Source organism: Urocitellus parryii, chromosome 7 (assembly GCF_045843805.1).
Source record: "Urocitellus parryii isolate mUroPar1 chromosome 7, mUroPar1.hap1, whole genome shotgun sequence".
Classification (NCBI taxonomy): Eukaryota; Metazoa; Chordata; class Mammalia; order Rodentia; family Sciuridae; genus Urocitellus; species Urocitellus parryii.
This window is the reverse complement of record NC_135537.1, coordinates 147,767,886-147,790,073: the sequence shown is the minus strand read 5'-3', so window position 1 is coordinate 147,790,073 and position 22,188 is coordinate 147,767,886. Positions and strand designations below refer to the sequence as shown.

The window sequence follows — 22,188 nt, the reverse complement described above, 5'->3', positions numbered from 1 at the left end:
CTGATGGGCGATATGACTCTTTGTCCTGCTGAGTCATTAAATTGGCTGAAGGAAGGACTGTAGGGAGAAAAGCTGCATACAATCATTTCTGTTAAAGAGTTTGCTATTTTGGTATTGGCATGTCAAAAATAAGTCACTATATGAACTGCTGGAACAATTTGCCTAATTTAAAAGCTTTTTTTTTTTTTTTTTGAGAAAAAGGAAAAAGGTTTAGGTTTATTGCTTTGCTAGCAAAGGAGAAACACAGGGAACTCCTGTCCCAAAGGCTGTGATTCTGCTTATCCATAGGGATACAAAGCATCAAGTGAACCCCCTATTACAAAATCAAACTCATGGCATTAAAAAAAAATTGTAAGATATGAAAAATTTAGTTTCTATCAAAATAGGTTCCTGCTCTCATAATGTTAGGTTAAAAAAGTATAAATTTACTGGAATTTTAAAACAAGAAACTGACTGGGCCTCGCAGGACACGCCTGTAATCCCCGTGATTCCAGAGGTTGAGGCAGGAGAATTGCAAGTTCAAAGTGAGGCTCAGCAATTTAGCAAGGCCCTGAGTAACTTAATGAGACCCTGTCTCTAAATAAAAATATTTTAAAAGGGCTGGGGATGTGGCTCAGTGGTTAAGTGCCCCTGGGTTCAATACCCAATACCAACAACAACAACAAAACAAAGGCAGAGCTGCATGTGCCCATCTACCCCTCTAATCCCAGAAATTTAGGTGGCTAAGGTAGGAGGAGGATCACATGTTTGAGGTCAGCCGCAGGTAATTTAATGTGACCCTCTCTCAAAAATAAATAAATAAATAAATAAATAAATAAATAAATAAATAAATAATAAAAAGGGCACGGGTGTAGCTCAGTGGTATATAATACCTCTGGATTCAATTCCCAGTAACACAGAAAACTGAAATAACAACAAAAAGCACCAGAGGCAGAGAAGATTTGTCAGCACAGAGAAGGCAGTGTTGTTGATGAAAGCTTGGTCCTGGTCCCTGATGCCAATCCAATAACAAGGACACCGTTTTGAGAAAAAGGAAAAAGACGAGTTATTGCTTCGCTAAGCAAAGGAGAAATACAGGGGACTCCTTTCCCAAAGACTGTGGTTCTAGCTTTGATTCTTTTTATGGAGGCAAAAATAAATCTCTACGTAGCATCTAGGCCTTTTTCGCTTTCCCAGGATTATCACTAAAATGTCTTTGATGTTATATTTTTATCTGGGAAGCAGACAAAACTTCTAGATATTCCAGCACCCACAGGATGAGTCTGAATCTGGTTAGCCAATGGCGATCAGGAAGAGCATTTAAAAAGCCTCAAAGCTTTTGCTTCAAGCTGTAGAGAGATGTAAACCCAAGCGCGGTTCATGCTCCCCCTTTAACCCCTCCCCCCAAACCTATGACTACTCGTTTGACTGTTCAGCAATTCTGATGCCAACGATTTACAACGGTGAGGAGCTGGGTCTGGTGAGTACAGGACTGGGCATGGAGTCGGCACTCCGGTGTCTGACTCACTGCAGAGCTTGAGGAAGTCGCTCATACCTCCCCTGTGTTGCCCCTCACCTGCTGGAGGTGGGAGGGCGGGGAGGATTGTGCTGAAGAAAGTCCTTTTTGCATCTACTCACGCTACGGATGGGCAGACCTAAATAAAAAAGGACCCCCCCCCCAGAGTGTCACAACAAATAAACCTTCAATGTCCAGCCTGGACTCCCGAGACCCTACCTGCCCACTCTGGGAGCACTGATGGGCACTCGCGCTGTGGTGCCGGTGGTTTGGGCGTCTTGGAGCAGGCAGGAGATCATACCTTTACCTCCGTTTGAGTCTCGGACAAGATAGCTTTCCACAACAGATACTAGAAACTGCCCACACCTGTCCAAGCAAAATTCACCCAACAGTTGCCATGAGACTTATTTTTCCTTCAACCTTCCATCCTAACTCCTGGGTTCTCCAGCGCCGCATGGAAGGTGGGGGTGGGGAGAGAGGCGGTGATTAGTCACTCTCTGCGGTGCTCGCACCTTTTATATTTGTATTGTTTTGTTGCCTTTAATACTCTCCCATCCAGAAAGTAGTACCCAAGTACACTACCCCTGCACCCCTTCTCAAAATCAGCTGGTGGGCAAACGCCTAAGTGGGATGGAGGGGGTCTATGTGTGGGAGACAGGTGAGAAAACTACACCTGACCCCCCTAGACTGAAGCGGAGGAGCTGCTGACCTCTGAGTCCTAGGGCGCGACCCGCCGCAACGCTAGGCGCGGAGACCCAGCGCGCACGCGCAGCGACGGACGCCCCACGCGTCTACCTCGGGCTCCCCCCGCCCATACCACTCCTCCCCCGCCCCGGGTTCACCCCCTCGGGAGAGGGCGACGGGGCGCAGGGAGCGTGCGCGCGGCCCGCCCCGGGCGCGGGCGGAGAGGAGAAGGAGGGGCGCGCGCGGCTCCCAGCCCGCAGAAGCCGGGAGCCGCGCAGGAGGACGGAGCGCCAGCAGCGAGCCGCGCCGCACCGGTAGGGGGCCCTGAGGCCCGGGGGGTGGGGGCTGTGCGGGCGGGCGGTGCGGAACTTCGCGCCTACCGGGCCCGGGTCCTGGCGAGACTAGGGGCCCGGGACCCGCTCGACCTTCGTGTCTGGAAACTTTGTGCCGGCGAACCTACCTTCTCCCGAGCGGTCTGGCGTCCTGGAGGCGGATCCGGAGCCCTCCGCCGCGCCCCCTCCTCCCGGGACGTCGGCGCGCACCCCTGTGGCTCAGCAGCTGCCGCCGTTGCGCCAGCCCTGGGACCCCGACCCTTTTCGCTATGCCACCAGCATCCTGGTCTGCTTCTCCCCTCTGATCCCTCTCCTCTCCAGCCCCGCCATGGCCTTTCTACCTCCTCACCCCACCGTGAGCATCCACTTGCGGCGGATCTTCTGGAGCCGAGGAGGCTTTTTGCATCTTTCAAAGGTTTCTAGTGCATTGGTAGAAACAACTTGACTTTCAGCGATGCCAAGTATTCAACTTGAGTATTTTTCTGGTGTGCACGACGCCAATAAATAGCTTTTAAAATTTCTCCTAAGTACCCTTGCTCCGGAGCGAAGTTGAGTTGTGTGAGGTGGTGGGGGTGGGGAAAATGAGTGCTGTAGCCACCTTAAGTGGATTGTATAACTATATTTTATTTAGGTGGATGTTGCCAATGGTATCAGCCAGTGTTATGGTAACTGGGCATCCCGGAGGCAAGGGAAGGAGGAGTGACTTAAACATACAGTTTTACTGTGTAGGGATTTTTTTTTTTTTTTAAACCACCTTGTACTTTCCACCCAGCAGGACCTTAAGGCATTTGGCATGTGTTAACTCGTTAGCTGTTCATTATAGTTTATAAGAGGAAGGTGGAGAGCATTACCTTCCCGTTTTACAGATGCAAAAACGGAGGCAAAGAGCAAACTTCTGATTCTTGACTGGCCTTAGAGGAATAATGGACCGTAAGATTTAACCCAGAGTTTGCTGGAATTCCTCCCCCTAAGTAGCCACTCCGAAGTATAAATGGATGGAACGTTGAAAAGTCTTCCCATGGGATTGTACATTTCAGTGAAAAAAGAGGCCAGTGATTAGCAGCCCGGTGAATGCTACTGCTACAAAGTTAAGTAACATCTGACAAGTCACAACTTCTCTGTTAATTTCCTGCTCTTTAAATGAAGGAAGCATAAGTACTGTATTCTTTGTAAAGTTGTGTGTGTGGAGGCTCCATTCCCTGGAGCTGCAGTTTGGTTGTTGTTACTTGTAGACTCATAAAGGTCCCCAGTCTGGGCTCCCTTGAGAAACACAGGGAATGAGGCACTCGCAGAATGAATTACCACCTCTTCTTCGCCAGAGACATCTTGAGAATTCACATCAGGCTGGGTGAGAGCTGCGAATTGAGAATTCCCGGGAGGAGGCAGGAAGGAGCCCTACATAGGCGGCTTGACACATGGGCCCCATTCCTGCCTCCAGCTCTGACTCACCTTCTGACGCTTGGGGGAGGAGAGATAGCTGCTTGGTATTTTTGGCTTTCCCCCATAAAACAGGAGACAGTTTCCTTCATTTCAAGCCTTAACATCAGTGTAGAAGGTGTCCCTGCTGAGTTCTCATCTAAAATCTTTCATATTGGTTGACTGCAGGTATGAATTCTGTGATGTTCTTTAATAGAATGGCATATGTGTGTGTGTGTGTGTGTGTGTGTATAATATCATTTAAAAAATTGGCCAGGTATACAAGTACAGCAAATCCTTTAAGATCTTAGCATAAAAACTAGCATTTTAAAAAGATGGGCATTAGGAAAGGAACTGTTTGATGGATTCTTTTACAATAGGGATTTTGTTCTAAGGCAAGGGGGATTAAAAATATGTTTTTCCAATATCACAAGAAATGCTTTAATTATTCTCTGTGTAAAAATTGAAAGTTTACCAATAGGTTATAGCTTTCTTTTGGACATCTTTCTCAAAAGTAACAGCTGTGTCTGTCTCTATTGGTTTGTGTTATCCTTCAGACTTTTCTCAGCATCTTCATAAATGTCTATTTGCACAAAGTGATTTTCTAGCTGAAATTAATTATTTTACAGTTGTCTGGTTCTGTTTATAGAGATTTTATTTCAGTCCAGAATAAGCAGCGTGTTTTTTTTTTTTTTTTAGCTGTAGATGGACACACTATATTTATTTATTTATTTTTATGTGGTGCTGAGGATCAAACCCAGCACCACATAAAAATAAATAAATAAATAAATATAGGGCCTCACACTTGTGAGGCAAGCGCTCTCCCACTGAGGTACTGCCTCAGCCCAAGCAGCATGCTTTTTAAGTACAACTGATTGTAAAGTTTTATTAACCCTGATGGCATGGTGGTATTTCTGAAGGCAGTGGGTAAATGATCTCTTTATAAACAACTTCAAAGTAATTGAATCATTATGATCCTTACTTTACTCTCAGATGCAAATGAAAACTTTCCCATAAAAAGAAATCTAAGACTAGGGTGTTCATCATTTCTTTGCTTAAAGGAGGCACAAAAGGTAGTGGAAGGCAGGGAGAGTTGCTAAAGCAACAAGGTGTAAACTTACAGAGCTAACATTTAAGGTGGTAGCTTTATTATTTATGAAAGCTTCAGGGGGTGAAGACAAAGGAAAGTGTTAATGGTTGTACAGTTCAAGTAGGTAATTTCAAGAAATGAGTGAGTTAAGTTCATATCAGCAGTTTATGCACTTATGAAGGAAATATTTTTTGAACTTTTACCATGCCAAAGGTACTGTGATGAATACCAGGGTAGAAGGCAAATAAGGTTCCTGGCATTATGAAGCTGATAGGCTCGTAGTAACATTCAGTGAGGAAGAAGTCTTTCCAGACTGGCCAGAGTTGTAATGGTTCTGAATTTCTGGAAATCAACATTATATTTATTTAACCTTTTAAATTGTGAATTATAACATGAAGAAGAAGGAGGTATAAAACAAATGGATAAATTGATAAATTATTTTAAAGAAAACTCAAGTGTAACTAATCATCTTGCAAGTCGAGAAGCATCCTCTCCCTGTTCTTTCCTAAGGACCATAGGTAACCTAGCCAGTGACTACCCTGGTTTTTATGAAAATAATATCCTTTCTTTTCTATAGTTTTTGTCTTCTAAATAGCATAGTTGTTTTTGCTTGTTTTTCACCTCTATAAAATAAAATCAAGTGAGTAGTCTTTTGGATTTTTTTTCTTTTGGTTAATATATAATGCTGTAAAAAGTGTGTGTGTGTGTGTATATTATTATATATTATATATATTGTGTGTGTATATATAATATATTATTGCTGCAGCATGCTCTTTTTAAAAATTCATCCACATTGTTGCCTGTGACTCTAATTCGTTTATTTTTGTATGACTTCCCACAAATTGTCTGTCTATTATTGAGGGACATCTGGATTGTTTCTGATCTTGGGCAATTATGTCAGGTGTACATATTTTTAGCTTTACTAATTGATGCTTTTTGCCCAAAGTAATTGTACCAATTTTCATTCTTGCATTGGTGTCTGCCTTGAATTTATAATCCAGGATATTTGCTGTTTAACCACAATATGCTTGCATACTTCTTAAATGAATAAATAAATGACACTTGTGTAGTCTGCAATGCGTTTATATTTACTTCTGTTTAGTTACATAGTTTGGACTAACATACTGCCCAAACCCTAGAAGTGTTTTTCCATCGTGTTTGGTTGACAGATGCCCAATAGAATCCATCCATTGATTTTTTTTTTTTTTTAAGATAGATGACTAGTTATAGAAAATTGAACTACTCACTAACTACTGGAATCAGTGTTCTAATCTCTTAGTGGAAACTTTCAGTTGCTTAACTGTGTATTTGAGGATTGTTTTATGTTCTACATCATTTGTTGTATTACAACATATGTAGAAACAGTAACCTGTAAACTATGCTTTTCCATAACTTTTTAAAAATATATATATCTAAATGAATGCAATGTGCATAAATATTTTTTAAATGCCACAGTAAACTATTGCACCTTTTGCTAATGCCTCTATTTACTTGCTTTGGCATATGAATGAGCCAATGAACCTGTGTCCTGTGGAAAAATGTATAAATGTTATCTGATATTTCTCTTAGATGTTATGCTAATTAATGTTAAATCACAAATAAACAGTATTTTAAATATAAAAAAAAAAAGAAAATTGAACTACGCAAAATGCAGTACTGGAAATAAAAGTGTCTAGTACCTTGAAACCTTTTAAAGGTCTTGAGTGAATCCTACTGGTGAATGCTTGCCTGAGCCCAGCTCTGAATATAGAACAGTGAGTGTATCGTGGGTGCGGGAGCTTGGGCCTATCCTCATTAAAAGTACCTTGAGGACAGGACTCCCACATTGTGTGTATACACACATTCCCTACGGGGCAGGGGGGATAGATTATTAAATTCAGGTACTTGTCCCTTTCTTTCCTATGAGCAGAATGTTATATACATCTGTAGGTTTTTACTAGTTGCTCTGGGGTAGGGGGGATGATGGAAGAGCCCAAAGGACCTGAGATTTATAGTTCCTTTTTATTTCCTTTCTTTTCTGTCTTTATTTACATAGATCACTTTTTTTTTTTTTTTTTTTTGGTTTACTAAAGTTTTTTTTTTCCCAGATCTTCCAATCATAATGTAAAAAACCACATACATATAAATTGAACTTTTTTAAGAAAAGATGATGGGAGGTGGATTAAAAAACATTGTTGGAACCTTTTAATTTGAGTGATGAAGGAAAAGATCCCGCTTGTGTGCTTTGATATCCCCTTGGCCTTCCAGGGGCTGCTCAGGTCACTGCCAGGGACCTGCTCAAGTCACTGCTGGGCATCCCATCCAGCGCACCTGGACACATGGAATTCTTGCTCATAACTTAAACTGACATAGAGCAACTTCTTATCCCCTTTGGTCAGCTTTTGCATTCCCCTTGCCTGTATTGAAGTCTCAAGACTTCAGTTGATAAAAGGGCTCTTTTGAAATTCATAGTTAACAACTACTGGGCTGGCTTCTGCCTTTGTCCAGTTTCATCATGGATGGTCCTGGCATGTTTTCTTTTTTACTTCTTAGGTCATTAAGTTTGTGTATACATATGATAATACTCTTTTTGTTTGGTTTTGAGGTGCTGGGGATTGAACCCAGGACCTTGAGTATACTAGGCAAATGCTCTACTACTGAGCTATATACCCCAGGCACAAGAAAACTTTTTTTTTTTTTAGGCAAAAAAGAAACTTTTTTTGTTTGTTTTTGTTGGTGCTGGGGATTGAACCCAGAGCCTTGTGCATGCAAAGCAAGCACTCTACCAACTGAGCTATGTTCCCAGCTCTTTACTTTATTTTTATGTGGTGCTGAGGATTGAACCCAGCACTCCGCACGTGCTAGGTGAGTACTCTACTGCTGAGCCACAAACCCATCCTGAAGAATATTCTTTTTTTTTTTTTTTTTTAGCTAGAAAATTTTGTTCCCATTGACTGGTAGAAATTTGTGTGGCCAAGAGAATGTGTGAAGTTCTGGCCTTTCTCAGTTGGAAGATGACCTTTCTGGAAGTTCACGGAAGCACTGGTGAAAAGAAAGGCAGGAAGAATACTGTGAATACACAAGTTACATACAAACTAGAAATCAAAAAAAAAATCTTTTTTTTTTTTTTATCTTACTATGGTTTGAACCCAGGGCCTCTCGTGTGCTAGGCAAGCACTCTAGTACTGAGCTGCCTCTCCATTAACTTTTTAAATTTTATTTTGAGACAGAGTCTTGCCAAATTAGGTTGGTGTTGAATTTGTTATTCTCTTATCTCAGTGCTGTGGGCCCCCTTCCCCCTTAGTAGCTGGGACTATAGTTATGTGTCACTGGTGCCCTGTGAAACCAAGATTTTTAATTAAGAATTTTGCTGATGTAGCTGTTGGGGCATGCTAGTATCTTTGACAGATTTTTTCACTAAACAACTTGTTATTCTAGTCCCATGTGAAGAGTACTTCCATGTGCAGGCCAGAGACTGGAAGCGGGTTTGGATGGACAGCTATTCCTAGTAGTTCATTTTCTTCTATTAAAAGTAATTTTGGAAGCCAGGCATGGTGGAGCGTGCCTGTGATCTCAACTGCTTGGGAGACTGAGGAAAGAACATGGTAAATTCAAAGCCATCCTCACAGTCGTGAGGCACTAAGCAACTCATGAGACCCTGTCTCTAAATAAAATACAAAACAGGGCTGGGGATGTGGCTAATTTGTCGAGTGCCCCTGAGTTCAATCCCTAGTACCAAAAAAAAAAAAAAAAAAAAGAAAGAAAGAAAGAAAAAAGAATAGTATTAATAATTTTGGATCCTGGGACTGTTGCTCAGCTTGCCTAACGTGTGCAAGACCCTTGGTTCAGTCCCTAGCACCACAAAAAAGATGGACAGGGATGGAGCTCTGGTAGAGCTCTTGGCTAACATATTGGAGATCCTTAATATTATTTTTGGAGTGTTAACATGCTAGAAATACAGAATCCTAGACCTTCATCTCCCCCTCCCCAAATTCTGATTAATTAGATCCCGAGTGGAGTCTAGGAGTCTGCAGTCTAACAAGCAGGTGATTTTGATGTAGGGCATCTTAGCACCACACTTTGAGCAATACAGTTTACCATACCATGATGGTTTTATAATGTACTAATTTCAACCAGGTTTGGTAGCCTTCTTCTGTAAAAGGCCTCCTAATAAATATTTAGCTTGTGGGCCATGGCGGTTTTTGTTGCGGCTACTTAACTCTGCCATTGTACTCAGAAAGCAGCCGTAGTTAATATGTAACAAATGAGTGTGGCTATGTTCCAATAGAACATAATTCGTGAATGCTGAAATTTGAATTTCATGGAAGTTTTATGTGCCAAAGTACTGTTCTTTTGATGTTTTTTTCCCAACCAACTAGAAAATGACTAAATGATTCTCAAATCATGAGTGATACAAAAACAAGTGGTGGACCCAGGCTATTCTTGGTTGACACCTGATTGGAACAAGAATAAAGTTCAGATGCCATTGCATCCTCTTATAGAATGTGAATAATATAGAAAATTTTTTAACATTTAATAATACAGTCTTCTAATGGGGCCTGTGTATATATATTTTTAATTCTTTTTAGATATACATGACAGTCGAGTGTATTTTTGACATATTCATGGAATATCACTTCCCATTGTGGTTGTACATGATGTGGAGTTACACTGGTCGTGTATTTTCATATATAAACATAGGAAAGTTATGTCCGATTCATTCTACTGCCTTCCCTATTGCCATCTCTCTCCCTTCCCTTCATTCCCCTTTGTCTAATCCATTGAATTTTTCTCCCTTATCTGTGTATATTTTCTTTTTTACCTTTTTTTTTCATTTGTCTTATTTTGTTAAGACATTATTTTTTCAGGAGATTGTTAAGGCCACTGGAATAATCAGGATCCTCTGCCTTTTCACTCATATTCAGCTTAAAATTCAGTTCCTCCCTTTGCTATATGTTGGTTCAGACACCCAGTTGCCTTCAGAGGGCTACTGGCCTGTTGTCTCTCAGTATGAGAGGGTGTAGGGCAAGAGACTTTATTTATTTTAGTACTCAGGGTGGAACCCAGGGACACTCTACCACTGATCTACATCCTCGCCCTTTTTATTTTATTTATTTTTGTTATCATTATTTGTTCTACTTGTATATGACAGCAGAATGCATTTCAATTCATCATACCCAAATGGAATGCAACATTTCAATTTTCTGGTTGTACACAGTGTAAATGCACCATTTGTGCAATCATACATGTACCTAGGGTAATGAGGTCCATATCATTCCGCCATCTTTCGTACCCCCCATAACCCCTCCCCACCCACCCCTTTGCCCAATCCTAAGTTCCTCCATTCTTTCCATGCCCCCCACCCCCATCATAGATCAGCATCCACTAATCAGAGAAAACATTTGTCCTTTAGTTTTTTGGGATTGCCTTACTTCGCTTAGCATAATATTCTCCAATTCCATCCATTTACCTGCAAATGCCATAATTTTATTCTCTTTTAATGCTGAGTAATATTCCATTGTGTATATACACCAGTTTCTTTATCCATTCATCTATTGATGGACATCTGGTTGGTTCCACAGTTTAGCTATTGTGAATTCAGCTGCTATAAACATTGGTGTGGCTGTATTGCTATAGTATACTGATTTTTAAGTCTTTTGGGTATATTGATTGGGTTGTTTGTTTTTTTGGTATTAAGTCTTTTGAGTTCTTTATATATAATCATGGAGATTAGTGCTCTGAGATGCATGTGTTAAAAATTTGCTCCCATACTGTAGGCTCTCTTTTCCTCAATGATTGTTTCCTTTGCTGAGAAGAAGCTTTTTAGTTTGAATCCATCCCATTTCTTGATTCTCGATTTTATTTCTTGCGCTTTAAGAGTCTTGTTAAGGAAGTTGGGGCCTAATCTGACATGATGAAGATTTGGGCCCACTTTTTCTTCTGTTAGGCGCAGGGTCTCTGGTCTAATTCCTAGGTCTTTGATCCATTTTAGTTGAGCTTTGTGCATGGTGAGATGGAGGTTTAATTTCATTTTGCTACATATGGACTTCCAGTTTTCCCAGCACCATTTGTTGAAGAGGCTGTCCTTTTTCTCCAATGTATGTTTTTGGTGCCTTTGTCTCGTATAACTGTATTCATGTGGGTTGGTATCTGTGTCTTCTATTCTGAGAAATGGTCTTGCTAAGTTGCTCAGGTTGGCCTCTTAAGTTGCTATCCTCCTGCCTCAGCTTCTTGAGTTTTGGGGATTATAGGCATGTGCCACCATACCTGGCAAGACTGCACTGTTTTTATCTCATCCTTCTCAGAAATTCTTATGGGTTTAATGCTTTTGATTTTTAAAGAAAAAATGGGAAATTAATGTATCAGTATTTCATATATGTTATTAATTTAGCATAAAGTCACACACAAAAAAGTGGAATTGGACCAGGTGCATGGTGAAGAAGTGCTTGTAGGGAAATGGGTGAAGCTCACTGCTGGTGTGTTGAGAATTTGATATGTCCTATGAGATATCAAAGGGTAAGGTGATCAAAGGGTGATTATTAACTCAGATCTTCTCCTTTGAACTTAATTCTAATTGGTAAATTCCTTTTTTGTTTTCTTTAAAATAATGAACTTTCAAGAATTGAGATCTTTTTTTTTTTTTTAAAGTTTTTATTTATTTTTATGCAGTGTAAGCATCAAACCCAGAGCCTCACACATGCTAGGCAAGTAAATGCTCCTTACAAAAATATCTGAGACCTTACAAAAGTATCAGCAGTTTCTGGTCCTGCTTCTCGGAGGTCACTAATGACTTTGGCAATTTTTTTGCTGATTTGTGATTTTTTTTTTTTTAGGTACTTTGCCTCTCAGAATTCTGACTTATAAAAATCAAAAGTTATCTAAGTGTCTATGATTCACTTTTAATTTTTACCTCTTACTCCTGTAAGATTTTAAAATACTATTTGTGTAAGTGGTTGCACAAATTGGTTTGTGGTTATCATTAAGCAAGGGTAATGTAAGTAATGTAATTGTAGACTTTGGCAGGCATTTTCTTGGTTCAGTTTTTATCAGATTTTTTTTTTTTTTTTTTTTACTTAAAAATCATCTCATAGCACCACCAGTTTAGGATTTGGGGAGATTAATTCCTAGATTATAGATAAAGCACAGACTGACCTTATGTTCCTTAATTTGTTTCTCTTTGCAGTTTTTACTTGTTTTCCCCAAGGAAATGTACATTTCTGTAGTCTTTAGTTTGGTTGGTCTGTTGTGGTCAGGTTGTATGACTGATCAACCATGGACAGCTCATGGAAGGAGGGTTCTGGTCCCAGAGGGGCTACTAATTTTCTGTCTAGAGTCTGGGAAAGCCTCTTAACCTCCATTTACCTCTGATACCTAATCTGGGAGCGAAGACAGCAGAATGATACTAATCTGGGAAAAGCTCAGCAGGCTCATGTGGCTTAAAAAGGGCAGGTGCTCTAGCTTGCGTCAGGAAGTTCCTTGAGATAGTGAGGTAGATGAATGAGTGGCACTGGTCACTTTACTATGTATACAGTGACTTGGGATCTTGTTCTATAGGTTTTGGGATGGTCCCTGAAATTCTTTCTATCAATGCTGTTAGGCCTTTGGTCACCTCTTTTGAGTAGTGCAGACAGAAATGGATTGGAGAAAAGCCTGATAATCTAAAGACACCTATGGTTTGAGTGTCTCTCCTAGAGGTTCATGTGCTGGAGGGTTGGTCCTTAGTGTGGTACTGTTGAAGCAGTGGAGTCTTTTTGAGAGGTTGGGTCTATTGCAAGGTAATTGGGTCATGAGGGCATTGCCCTGGGAAGGATTAGGGATTAATGCTGGTCTTGGAGTGAGTTCTCATGAGAGCAAATTTTATAAAAAGCAACACTTGACCCTTCCTGGTGTCTAGCTTCCTGTTTTGCCATGTGATTTCTCCCCCTCTCCAGTGCTCCCACCATGATGCCATTGTCATGTTGTCATATAGCCCCAGGAGCCCTCAACAGAGGCTGAACAGATGGAGCTGCCTAATATTGGACTTTTTGTCCTCCAAATCTGTGAGCTAAATAAATCTTCTCTGGGGAATGGGACAGATATGAAGAGAATGTTTTGGGATTGAATGCAGGGCCTCTTGCATGCTAGACAAGAGTTCTGCCACTGAGATAATACCCCCAGTCACTCTTGCTCCTTTTTTTTTTTTCAGTACTAGGGATTAAACTGAGGGTCTCATGAATGCTACGCAAGTGCTGTACTACTTAGTACATTCCTAGCCTATTTTGAGACAGTCTCACTAAGTTGCCCAGGTTGGCCTCAAACTTGCCATCTTCCTGCCTCAGCCTCCAGGTAGCTGGGATTATAGTCACCTGCCACTGTGCATGGTGCACCATCTCTTTAAGATAATCAAATCGAGCAGTGTTATATCTTGTTACTTTTATGTTCCCTGTTCTACTTTGTGTTGCTGTGTAACATAATCCCAGAACTCAGTGGTATAAAATAACTATCTGTATTGTGCTCACAGATTCCTTAGGTCAGGAATTTGAACCTTATAGGGTGAGGCCAGTTTGGTGGCCGGCTGCTTGAATGTCAGTGAAGTGTCTTTACTCACATATATCTTGTTTATCACCAGGGCTATTGATTGGATCACCCACATATGGCTTTTCCATGCATAGCTCTGTTGGGCTAATTTGGTTTTCCTCATAGCATGGCAGTTGAGTTGCAAGAGCAGATCTCAAGAGAACAAGGTAGAAAGAAGTATGTGGCATATTTGTAAGCATCATTTCTACTGTTTTCTTTTGGCTCAGGCAGTTGGGAAGTTTCTCCAGGTTCAAGGGCAGGAGATACCATCTAACATTGGATAGGAGGAATGTCAAGATTATACTGTAAGAACTTCCATGTAGGGCAGGGCATGGAGGTACACGCCTGTAATCCCAGTGACTTGGACTTGGAAAGTGGAAGCAGGAGGATTGCAAGTTTGAGGATAGCATCAGCAATTTAGTGAGACCTCAGGCAACTTAGCAAGACCCTGTCTTAGAATAAAAAATAAATAAATGAAAGGGACTGGAAATGTAGTTCAGTGGTAAAGCACCCCATCCCTGGTTTTAATCCTCAGGACCAATAAAATGTCTTGTAGGATGGGTATTGTTGTGTCCATCTCTGGGCAAATACATTTTGCAGCAGTCTGCAACAACATTTAGTATTGAACACGGCACGGATTCAGCAAACACTGTTGTATGGATGAGTGATGAATAATTTAAACATTTAGTTGGGCAAGGAACAAATTTATTTTATTTTTATTTATTTATTTTTTTTTTAAAGAGAGAGAGAGAATTTTTTTAACATTTATTTATTTTTTCTTAGTTCTCGGCGGACACAACATCTTTGTTTGTATGTGGTGCTGAGGATCGAACCCGGGCCGCACGCATGCCAGGCGAGCACGCTACCGCTTGAGCCACATCCCCAGCCCAAGGAACAAATTTAAAATTGCAATTCCAGATGTGAACAGATTATGGTACTCAAATGAATATGTGTACCTTCATCTTTAATAGTTATTGATAGTGTCTTTGCCATACTCATTCTGTTCCAACATGGAAGATACATGAATTTATCATGTGGAACTAAGTTCTTAAAATCACTGCCTTGGCATTTTTTTTTTTTTCTTTCTCCTGTGCTCATGAAGTGGCCAGCCTGTCTCCTCCTTTGGATTGTGGCGTGTTCCACATCCATCAGCTGGCTGGAATCTTACAATGATGGGCTTTTGTTAAGTTTAGCAAGTGCCATGTTCAGGGGCTAGAGTCCACTTGTGGTCATTGAGATGGGCAGGTTGGTCACCACTGCATAGGCAGTTGCTTGGTAGCTGTGTGTCACACTGGGGGAGGATGTGGCTAAAAAAAAATGGTACTCTTCAGTCTTTAGCTTTATGTGTATGATGTGTATTTAACTTCATGTCCAAACACTAACATATCAGTTAATTAATCTGATGGGTGACCTTGTCTTCAAATATAAGATGTTGTGCTGCTTCAGCCAACCGCTGAGGCTTTTCAGGTGCCTGAGGACAATTGGTGAATATCTTTTACTTCATTTTACTTTGACATGAATATTACTCAATATTTGTTTGATTTTTTCTCTATATTTTTTAGTTGTAAATGGATCTTTTATTTATTATTTATTTATTTATTTATTTATTTATTTATTTATATGCGGTGCTGAGGATCGAACCCAGAGCCTCACACATGCCAGGCAAGTGCTTTACCACTGAGCCACAACTCCAGCCCCTGAATTTTATTCTTAATGTTCTATCAGAAAGTTACTTTTCTTTAATGAAAGATTGCCACATTGTGATTTTATTTTTCTTTTATAAGAGTAAATATCTTAACTCTTCCCCCAGTGGAATACATTTCTGATTTAATAATGACAGTGAGTTAAAAAGTAATATTATGACAGTGCAGGCTAAAATGTTTCTTTTTTAAAAAGAATGACTTCAAGGTGTTTATTTTTTGATGCATGCCATATTGGAGGCTGAAGCAGGGGTGCTGTACTACTAAGCTACATCCTAAGTCCTTTTTATTTTTGAGACAGGGTCTTGCAAAGTTGCCCAGGCTGACCTTGAACTTGTGATCCTCCTGCCTCAGCCTCCTGAGTAGATGGGATTACAAATGTGTGCCTCCATGCAGTTTATCTGTTTTTTTTTTTTTTAAGAATTATGCATTAAGGGAAGGAGAAAATGTGATTTCGTGAGCTTTTTCCAGTATAAAATAGTGACAGTGTAAACCTCTAGTGTGTATTCTGACCCTCTGAAATTCCTAAAGCCAAAAATATTTTAGATAATTTTATATTCTCTGGCACCATTGTGACCATTTTCTGCTTGTTCAACATGAGAAGAGAAAGCAGTAAGTAGAATTTTACTTCTTTAACTGCTGATTCTAGTGGTGGTTATCTAGAGAAAGAGAAGGAAAAGTAGCCCCCGATAGCACTGGGGTGGATGCTGTGAATAGGCTGGGACCCCAGATAGCACTTCCCAGAGGCACCATCAGTAAGGATGCTGGTGCTAACCTCGGGATTGGTGCTCCGGTACCAAAGAGAGCAAGCAGCTGGTAGGTTATGGATTATTGAGATTACAGGTGGCTGGACAGACACTAATTCTTTTAGCATTTAATGCTTGATGTTTATTATTCTAAGAGTTCAGCATCATTTTTAAAAAAGTATTTTTTAATTATAAACAGACAAGTGACTTTATTTTATTTATTTATGTGGTGCTGAGGATTGAACTCAAGTGCCTCACACGTGCCAGGCAAGCACTCTACCACTGAGTCACAATACCAGTCCTCCTCATCATTTTGACAAGATATTTCTTATAGCTTGTTAAAAAAAAATCCAAAAAGCAATAATTAAAAATCCCCCTAACCTTCTGGGGTTGGTGTAGGACAGCTCTTCCTTTCTGTGTTTAATACTACCTCACCTCCATCCTCCTGGCTAGGAAAGCATTTTTCCCTCCAAGAAGTGAATGCAGTTGAACACCTTGGAGCTGCGTGGATGTTCTGTGTCCTCTGACCACCCTCATCCCAGACACCATTGTGCTGTAGCACGAGTGTCATGTTCTCTCAGAGCACCATGCCATCTTTCATGTCTCAGATATGGGCCAAACTCTCCTAATAGATCTCCTTTCTCTGTCTTCTGGTACACATTTACTAAGTTGATTTTGATGCAACTGTGATGTAATACCCATGGGTTTTTTTTTTTTTTTTTTTAAAGAAATTTCTTTATTATCAAGTTCTGCTAATCTTAGAAATGGACCAAACTAGGGCTTCTTGTTGTGACCATCCTGGGACTGTTCCTGGACTCCTCCTCTGCTGTGAGGAAGTCTTGTCTGTGACCAAAAGGTGGCTGTGGCAGCTCTCTATTTTGGACACTAGATAAAACTGGAACACCTCCGCCCATCTGGGCCTAGTCTTTTTTCTGTAAATAGCACTTAAACATGTTCTTAGGCAGGTATAAGACCCCTCTGTGGCACTGCAGGTGCTGACTGGTGGTGTTAGAACCCTGCAAGCTGGGTAATGAGGGCACGGCTGCCCCACACCATCCACAGAGAACATGTGTGGTCTAGAGCTAGAAATGGAGCACCTTGGATCTTTTCCTGGTTAAAAACTTGTCTTCTCCAAGTTGCCATCATCTCGCTGTTTCTCACCTGGTATTGTCCAGTCTGTAAAGGGGGTCAAGAGGATCTGTCAGAGGAGCATCTGTAGTATCTGCCCTCTGAGTGCTCTCTGGCAGAAGTTGTTTTTCTGAAACTGTGGACCAGCTTTGGCATTTTAAGCAGATTTGTTGGCACCAGATTGACTAGCAGCAGCAGGGATGGAGCATCTTGTCTGTCTCACTTGGATTCTGCCCTAAGGACTCACAATCTGTTTTCCCTGCAGCACCAAATACCCTATCACTGTTCAACGAATGAGGTAACTGAAGCAGCCAGGCTTCCAGCCCTCCATTGCACAGCCATGGTCCCTCATGAAGCCCTTTCTACGGAAAAGGCCAGTGAGCCTGGGCACCCAGCTCAGGAGGGCAGGTGACTTCCAGTCGGTATAATTATCTGGGAGGACACAGAACCAAGTCCTTCCTAATTAGAAAACCAAATAACCTACTTGAATATTTGATTAGCATCTTCCAGATTTTCTTCAGTGAGGAGAGTCCCCAGAAGTTTGAAGGCCTAATTTTGTGTTTGTTATCACAGTGACTTTGCTTTTTAAACTGCCAGGAAAGAGTGTTCTGCTGTAGGGAACATGTACTCACCTAAGTTACTGTCCTGTTCATGTTTTACACCGAACACACCTTTCCTTATATGACTACCTCCTTGTGCCTCCTCATGATGCAGTTTTACCTGCAGCCCTGGTTGTACCCCTGTGCATGAATTAGTCATCTGGTGAGGGCCCCCACGGAGGGGTGTAACCTTGGGTGAGCCAGCACTGATACTAGGAGCTGTCAGATACAGCACTCTAATGCCTCAGTCTTGAATAGGGGATCTTGCAGCGCCCCATCCCAGCTACTTCTGCAGTGGTTCTCGGAGTGTGTCACTAGCCAGTAGCTTCAGCTTGAGCCCCACTCTGGATGTACTGGATCAGATTGGGGCAGGGCCCAGTGACCTGTGTTTTAACAAGCCCTCCAGGTGATTTTGATAGTTTGAAGACTGCATTACAATGATATAACCATGTTTTGATATTTTTTTTTTAAATCTTTGGGGCCTAATGTGTGCTAGTAAGCACACTACTGCTGAGCTAAGTCCCAGCCCTTCAGGTTTTCTTTTAACCTATTGTTTTTTTGAGGCGGGGTTGAGAGTCTAGAAAATGCAAACTGTAGTAACAAATAACAGATCAAAAGTTGCTTGAAAATGAGGGAAAGGGCAAGGGAGTGAATTATAAAGGAATATGAACTTGGGGGGGGATTATTTTGAGGTCACAGTGTCTTGAGTATATCTATATGTCAAAATTCAGCAAGTTGATTAAATCACACAACAGTCTGTTATTTACACCTCCACAAAGCTATAAAAAAATTTAAAGTGATACTTACCTGGGAAAGGCAAGGGACCAGGTGAGAACAACACATTTTTTATGATGTTCACAGGTTCTCATCATATTGTTACATAAATGAGTAAAATAAGAAGGCTAACATGAAAAACAAAATGGAATTTGCTCTCCTGAACACCACCATTGCTTGCAGCTGGCATTGGTGGCTAAAGCCCTGCTGCCTGTGAAACTGTCCTCAGTGTTCAAAGACAACCCTCCTGGCCATCCCCCTCCTCCCCCATCTTAGATCTCCCTGTACTGTCCTCCACTGTTAGTCACATGTCTGCTCATCTTTCCTTGCATCTTGCATAGCTTTTCTACCCGCTGTGGCATCCATCCCAGATCCTCACTCTCCTGGGTTAGTTGAGGGAACCAGGAAGAAACTCTGGATCAATTTTGCATCTTTTACAGACCTAGTGAAAGGAGCATTCTGCAGTGTTTTGTATTTCATTGATATGGTCTCTGAATTATTGTATTAAACATTTATACACCACAGTTACTAATAAAAAGCTGAGACTTAGGTTGACTTTTTCTTTTCTTTTTCTTTTTTTTAGTACTGGGGATTGAACCCAGGGGTCCTTTACTGCTGAGTTACATTACCAGCTCATATGTTGAGACAGTCATGCTATTTGCTGAGGCTGGTATCAAACTTGTGATCCTCCTGCCTCAGCCTCCCAAGCAGCTGGGATTATAGGCTTGCACCATTGCACCTGGCTTTAGATTGATATTTCTTAGCAGTGCATTCCTTGGATGCAATATTTAGGAGGCCTTCTACTTCCTAAATTTATTCCAGTCAAACTTGATTTAGTAGTAAAAACCCAGGGGGAATTTTTCCTCCTCAGTATGGGGATTGAACCCAAGACCTCATGCATACTAAGCTAACCCTTTACCACTGAGCTCCATTCCTAGCCCCAGGGGGAATTCAGTGAACTTCCTGACAGGCTGTGTCCTTGCTTCCTTGTCTTCCTGCAGATCTGAATTTTATCCACTGTAATCAGGACTGCTCACCTAAGAATTTCTGGATCCAGACCAAGGGCTCCAGCATTCACTGGATTCTGCAGCAAGTGAGTGGCCGCAGCATTACCTCTGTAGAACCTGGGGATGCTTTTGTCATATTGAGCACTATAGTCTTCCTGTGGTATCTAGGTGTGCATGATATACTTCCCAGTGGGCAGACTATAAAGCATTGTGACTTTGCAATGAGAGAAACTGATAAATCCAAAATCTCAAGAAATGAATAGTTTTCTTTTCTGTGATTATTAATACTCTTTATAGTAAGCATATACTCAAGAGAGTGAACTATATTAATTTTAGTTCCAATATATTTGAAGCTACTGGGATTCACTTGAGAGCTTAGAATTGGCCGAGGAAGGTAAAGTTACCATTTAGCTCTACCCAGGATCAGGTCAGGTCAGGTCAGGTCAGATCAGGTCAGATCACATGCCCATTTAATTTATAGGAATGAACTTTTAAGACCATGGCCTTCAGATTGCCTAGGATTATTTCCATGGAAATGCCACAGCATATTACCAAATTTAATTGGATTTCCGGTGTGTTCATGTGTCACAAATATGATAGAAAATAGTTGTTTTTAATAATAAAGGAATGAGGTGATCTGGCTTTTCTGTTTTGATCCAATTCAGTATCTTTTTAGTCTATAAAGGTGGTTCACTAAATACTTAATCTAATATGAGGTCCATTTTTGCTTTTGTAAGATCTCTGGGTCTGGAATTAGATTTAGGAAAATTCAGCCACCATAGCTGCGGGAGTAGGCAAAGTATGAGAACATGACTATCGGGAGATGAAAATTTCTGATTTCTAATCAACATAGAATGCCATTCACTTTAGTAGGGGCAGGGCCCTGCAAGATGGTTCTTCAGGAACTAGTTGGTCATGTTTCTTCTGTCTTTGACTTTTCTGAAAATAGGATAACTAGTTCCACTTAGAGCTGAGTTTTATGTTGATTTTACATATTGGGGTCTTAGGCTACCTGTTAATCAATAGAAAATGATTTTTCTTCATTCTATTATAGAAAATAACTATTTCTCACCCTTTCCCCTTCCTGTTTCACGAAACACTGCAGAAGGCTGTGATACATCAATAGCTTTTGAAGTACTGACAGATACCTGTATTTTGCAGGAAGGATATTGTGACTTAGGATTCCCTGGTGGAAGACAACCACACACTCTGGTCTTACCCCGACGATGCAAGTGTGACTGCTGGCATCTTCATGAGCTCCAGAGGTCACAGCACACTACCACGGACTCTCATGGCTCCTCGGATGATTTCCGAAGGAGATGTAGGAGGCATTGCTCAAATCACCTCCTCTCTCTTCCTGGGCAGAGGCAGTGTGGCCTCCAACCGGCACCTCCTCCAGGCTCGTGGCATCACCTGCATTGTTAATGCTACCATTGAGATCCCCAATTTCAACTGGCCCCAATTTGAATACGTCAAAGTGCCTCTGGCTGACATGCCTCATGCCCCCATCGGACTGTACTTTGACACTGTGGCTGACAAGATCCACAGTGTGAGCAGGAAGCATGGGGCTACCTTGGTGCACTGTGCTGCAGGGGTGAGCCGCTCGGCCACTCTCTGCATTGCCTACCTGATGAAGTTCCACAACGTGTGCCTGCTGGAGGCGTACAACTGGGTGAAAGCCCGGAGGCCTGTCATACGGCCCAACGTGGGCTTCTGGAGGCAGCTGATAGACTACGAGCGACAGCTCTTTGGGAAGTCTACAGTTAAGATGGTACAGACACCTTACGGCATAGTTCCAGACGTTTATGAGAAAGAGTCCCGACACCTGATGCCTTACTGGGGGATTTAATGCCACCAAAGCCTGCATCGGCAGCCCCCGAGCAGTACCAGCATCTGCTACACACTGTCTGCTCCCCTCTTCATCTTTCTTTTCAAATTGTTGACTTTTGGTTCCCCCTTAAAAGAGTTTTTAAATTGGGTGTGAAATTTATTTTGAGAGAGAGGGAGGGGACATAGGGGAATGCATACATTGCTAGTAACATTTTTAAAACTAGCATTTTGAAATAGTGTTTATGAAAATCTTTAACTGGCTTTTAATCATTTTTAACAAATTGAACAGTTTAATAAGCTGTTTGGTTCTGCTTTTGGCACCATGGCAGGTGCAGGAACAACTCAGTGCAAAATATCACTGTGGGTCCTGACCAACCCTTTAGACAGGCTTTGCCCATGGCTGCCCGCCAAACAGACGCTTAGAGAAGACTGATACCAGCTTCAGTCTACTGGATTAGCTCTACTCTTTCCTTTCTCATTATTTAGTGACTCTGTAAGTTAAAATAACCTAACCTTTATTATTTAGTTGATAAGTATAATGAAATCTGCTGCAAAAACCCTCTTGAAATCAATGTGCCCAGGATTATATTAGCATTATTTTTAATAAATATATCTGCTTAACAGAAGTTTTACTAATTTGGGAGTGTGTATGTATGTGCATGTGTTGACAGTGGAAGATGGTATCCAATAACTGCTAACCTATGGCTCTAATGACAACTATGAACACTACTTGAAGTAGACCTCCCAGTCATGTCAGTGTTACATGTCCTTGTGGACGGCAGACATTAATATTCATGTTGGAACAGTGGAAAGTTTTTGTATTGGGGATTTACCTAGGATGCTTTACCTTTG

The 22,188-nt window shown here is 41.3% G+C and overlaps 1 protein-coding gene across 2 annotated transcripts; it reads left to right on the top strand.

The window, feature by feature from the left end:
- The first annotated feature begins 2,358 nt into the window (after window positions 1-2,358).
- Window positions 2,359-22,156, top strand: Dusp14 (dual specificity phosphatase 14). Of its 2 annotated transcripts, none has more exons than XM_026398028.2 (3): window positions 2,359-2,493; window positions 19,501-19,592; window positions 20,668-22,156. In XM_026398028.2, exon 3 carries the CDS (start codon window positions 20,759-20,761, stop codon window positions 21,353-21,355), a length of 597 nt encoding a protein of 198 aa, XP_026253813.1. In that variant the 5' UTR covers window positions 2,359-2,493; window positions 19,501-19,592; window positions 20,668-20,758; the 3' UTR covers window positions 21,356-22,156. The 2 variants fall into 2 exon arrangements, with proteins under 2 accessions (XP_026253813.1, XP_026253814.1); XM_026398029.2 differs by lacking the exon at window positions 2,359-2,493 and adding an exon at window positions 2,635-2,866.
- The last annotated feature ends 32 nt before the right edge of the window (window positions 22,157-22,188 follow it).

Excerpts from the sequence above, each read along its gene's own strand:
- Dusp14 (XM_026398028.2), top strand. The coding sequence starts at position 20,759 with ATGAGCTCCAGAGGTCACAGCACACTACCACGGACTCTCATGGCTCCT.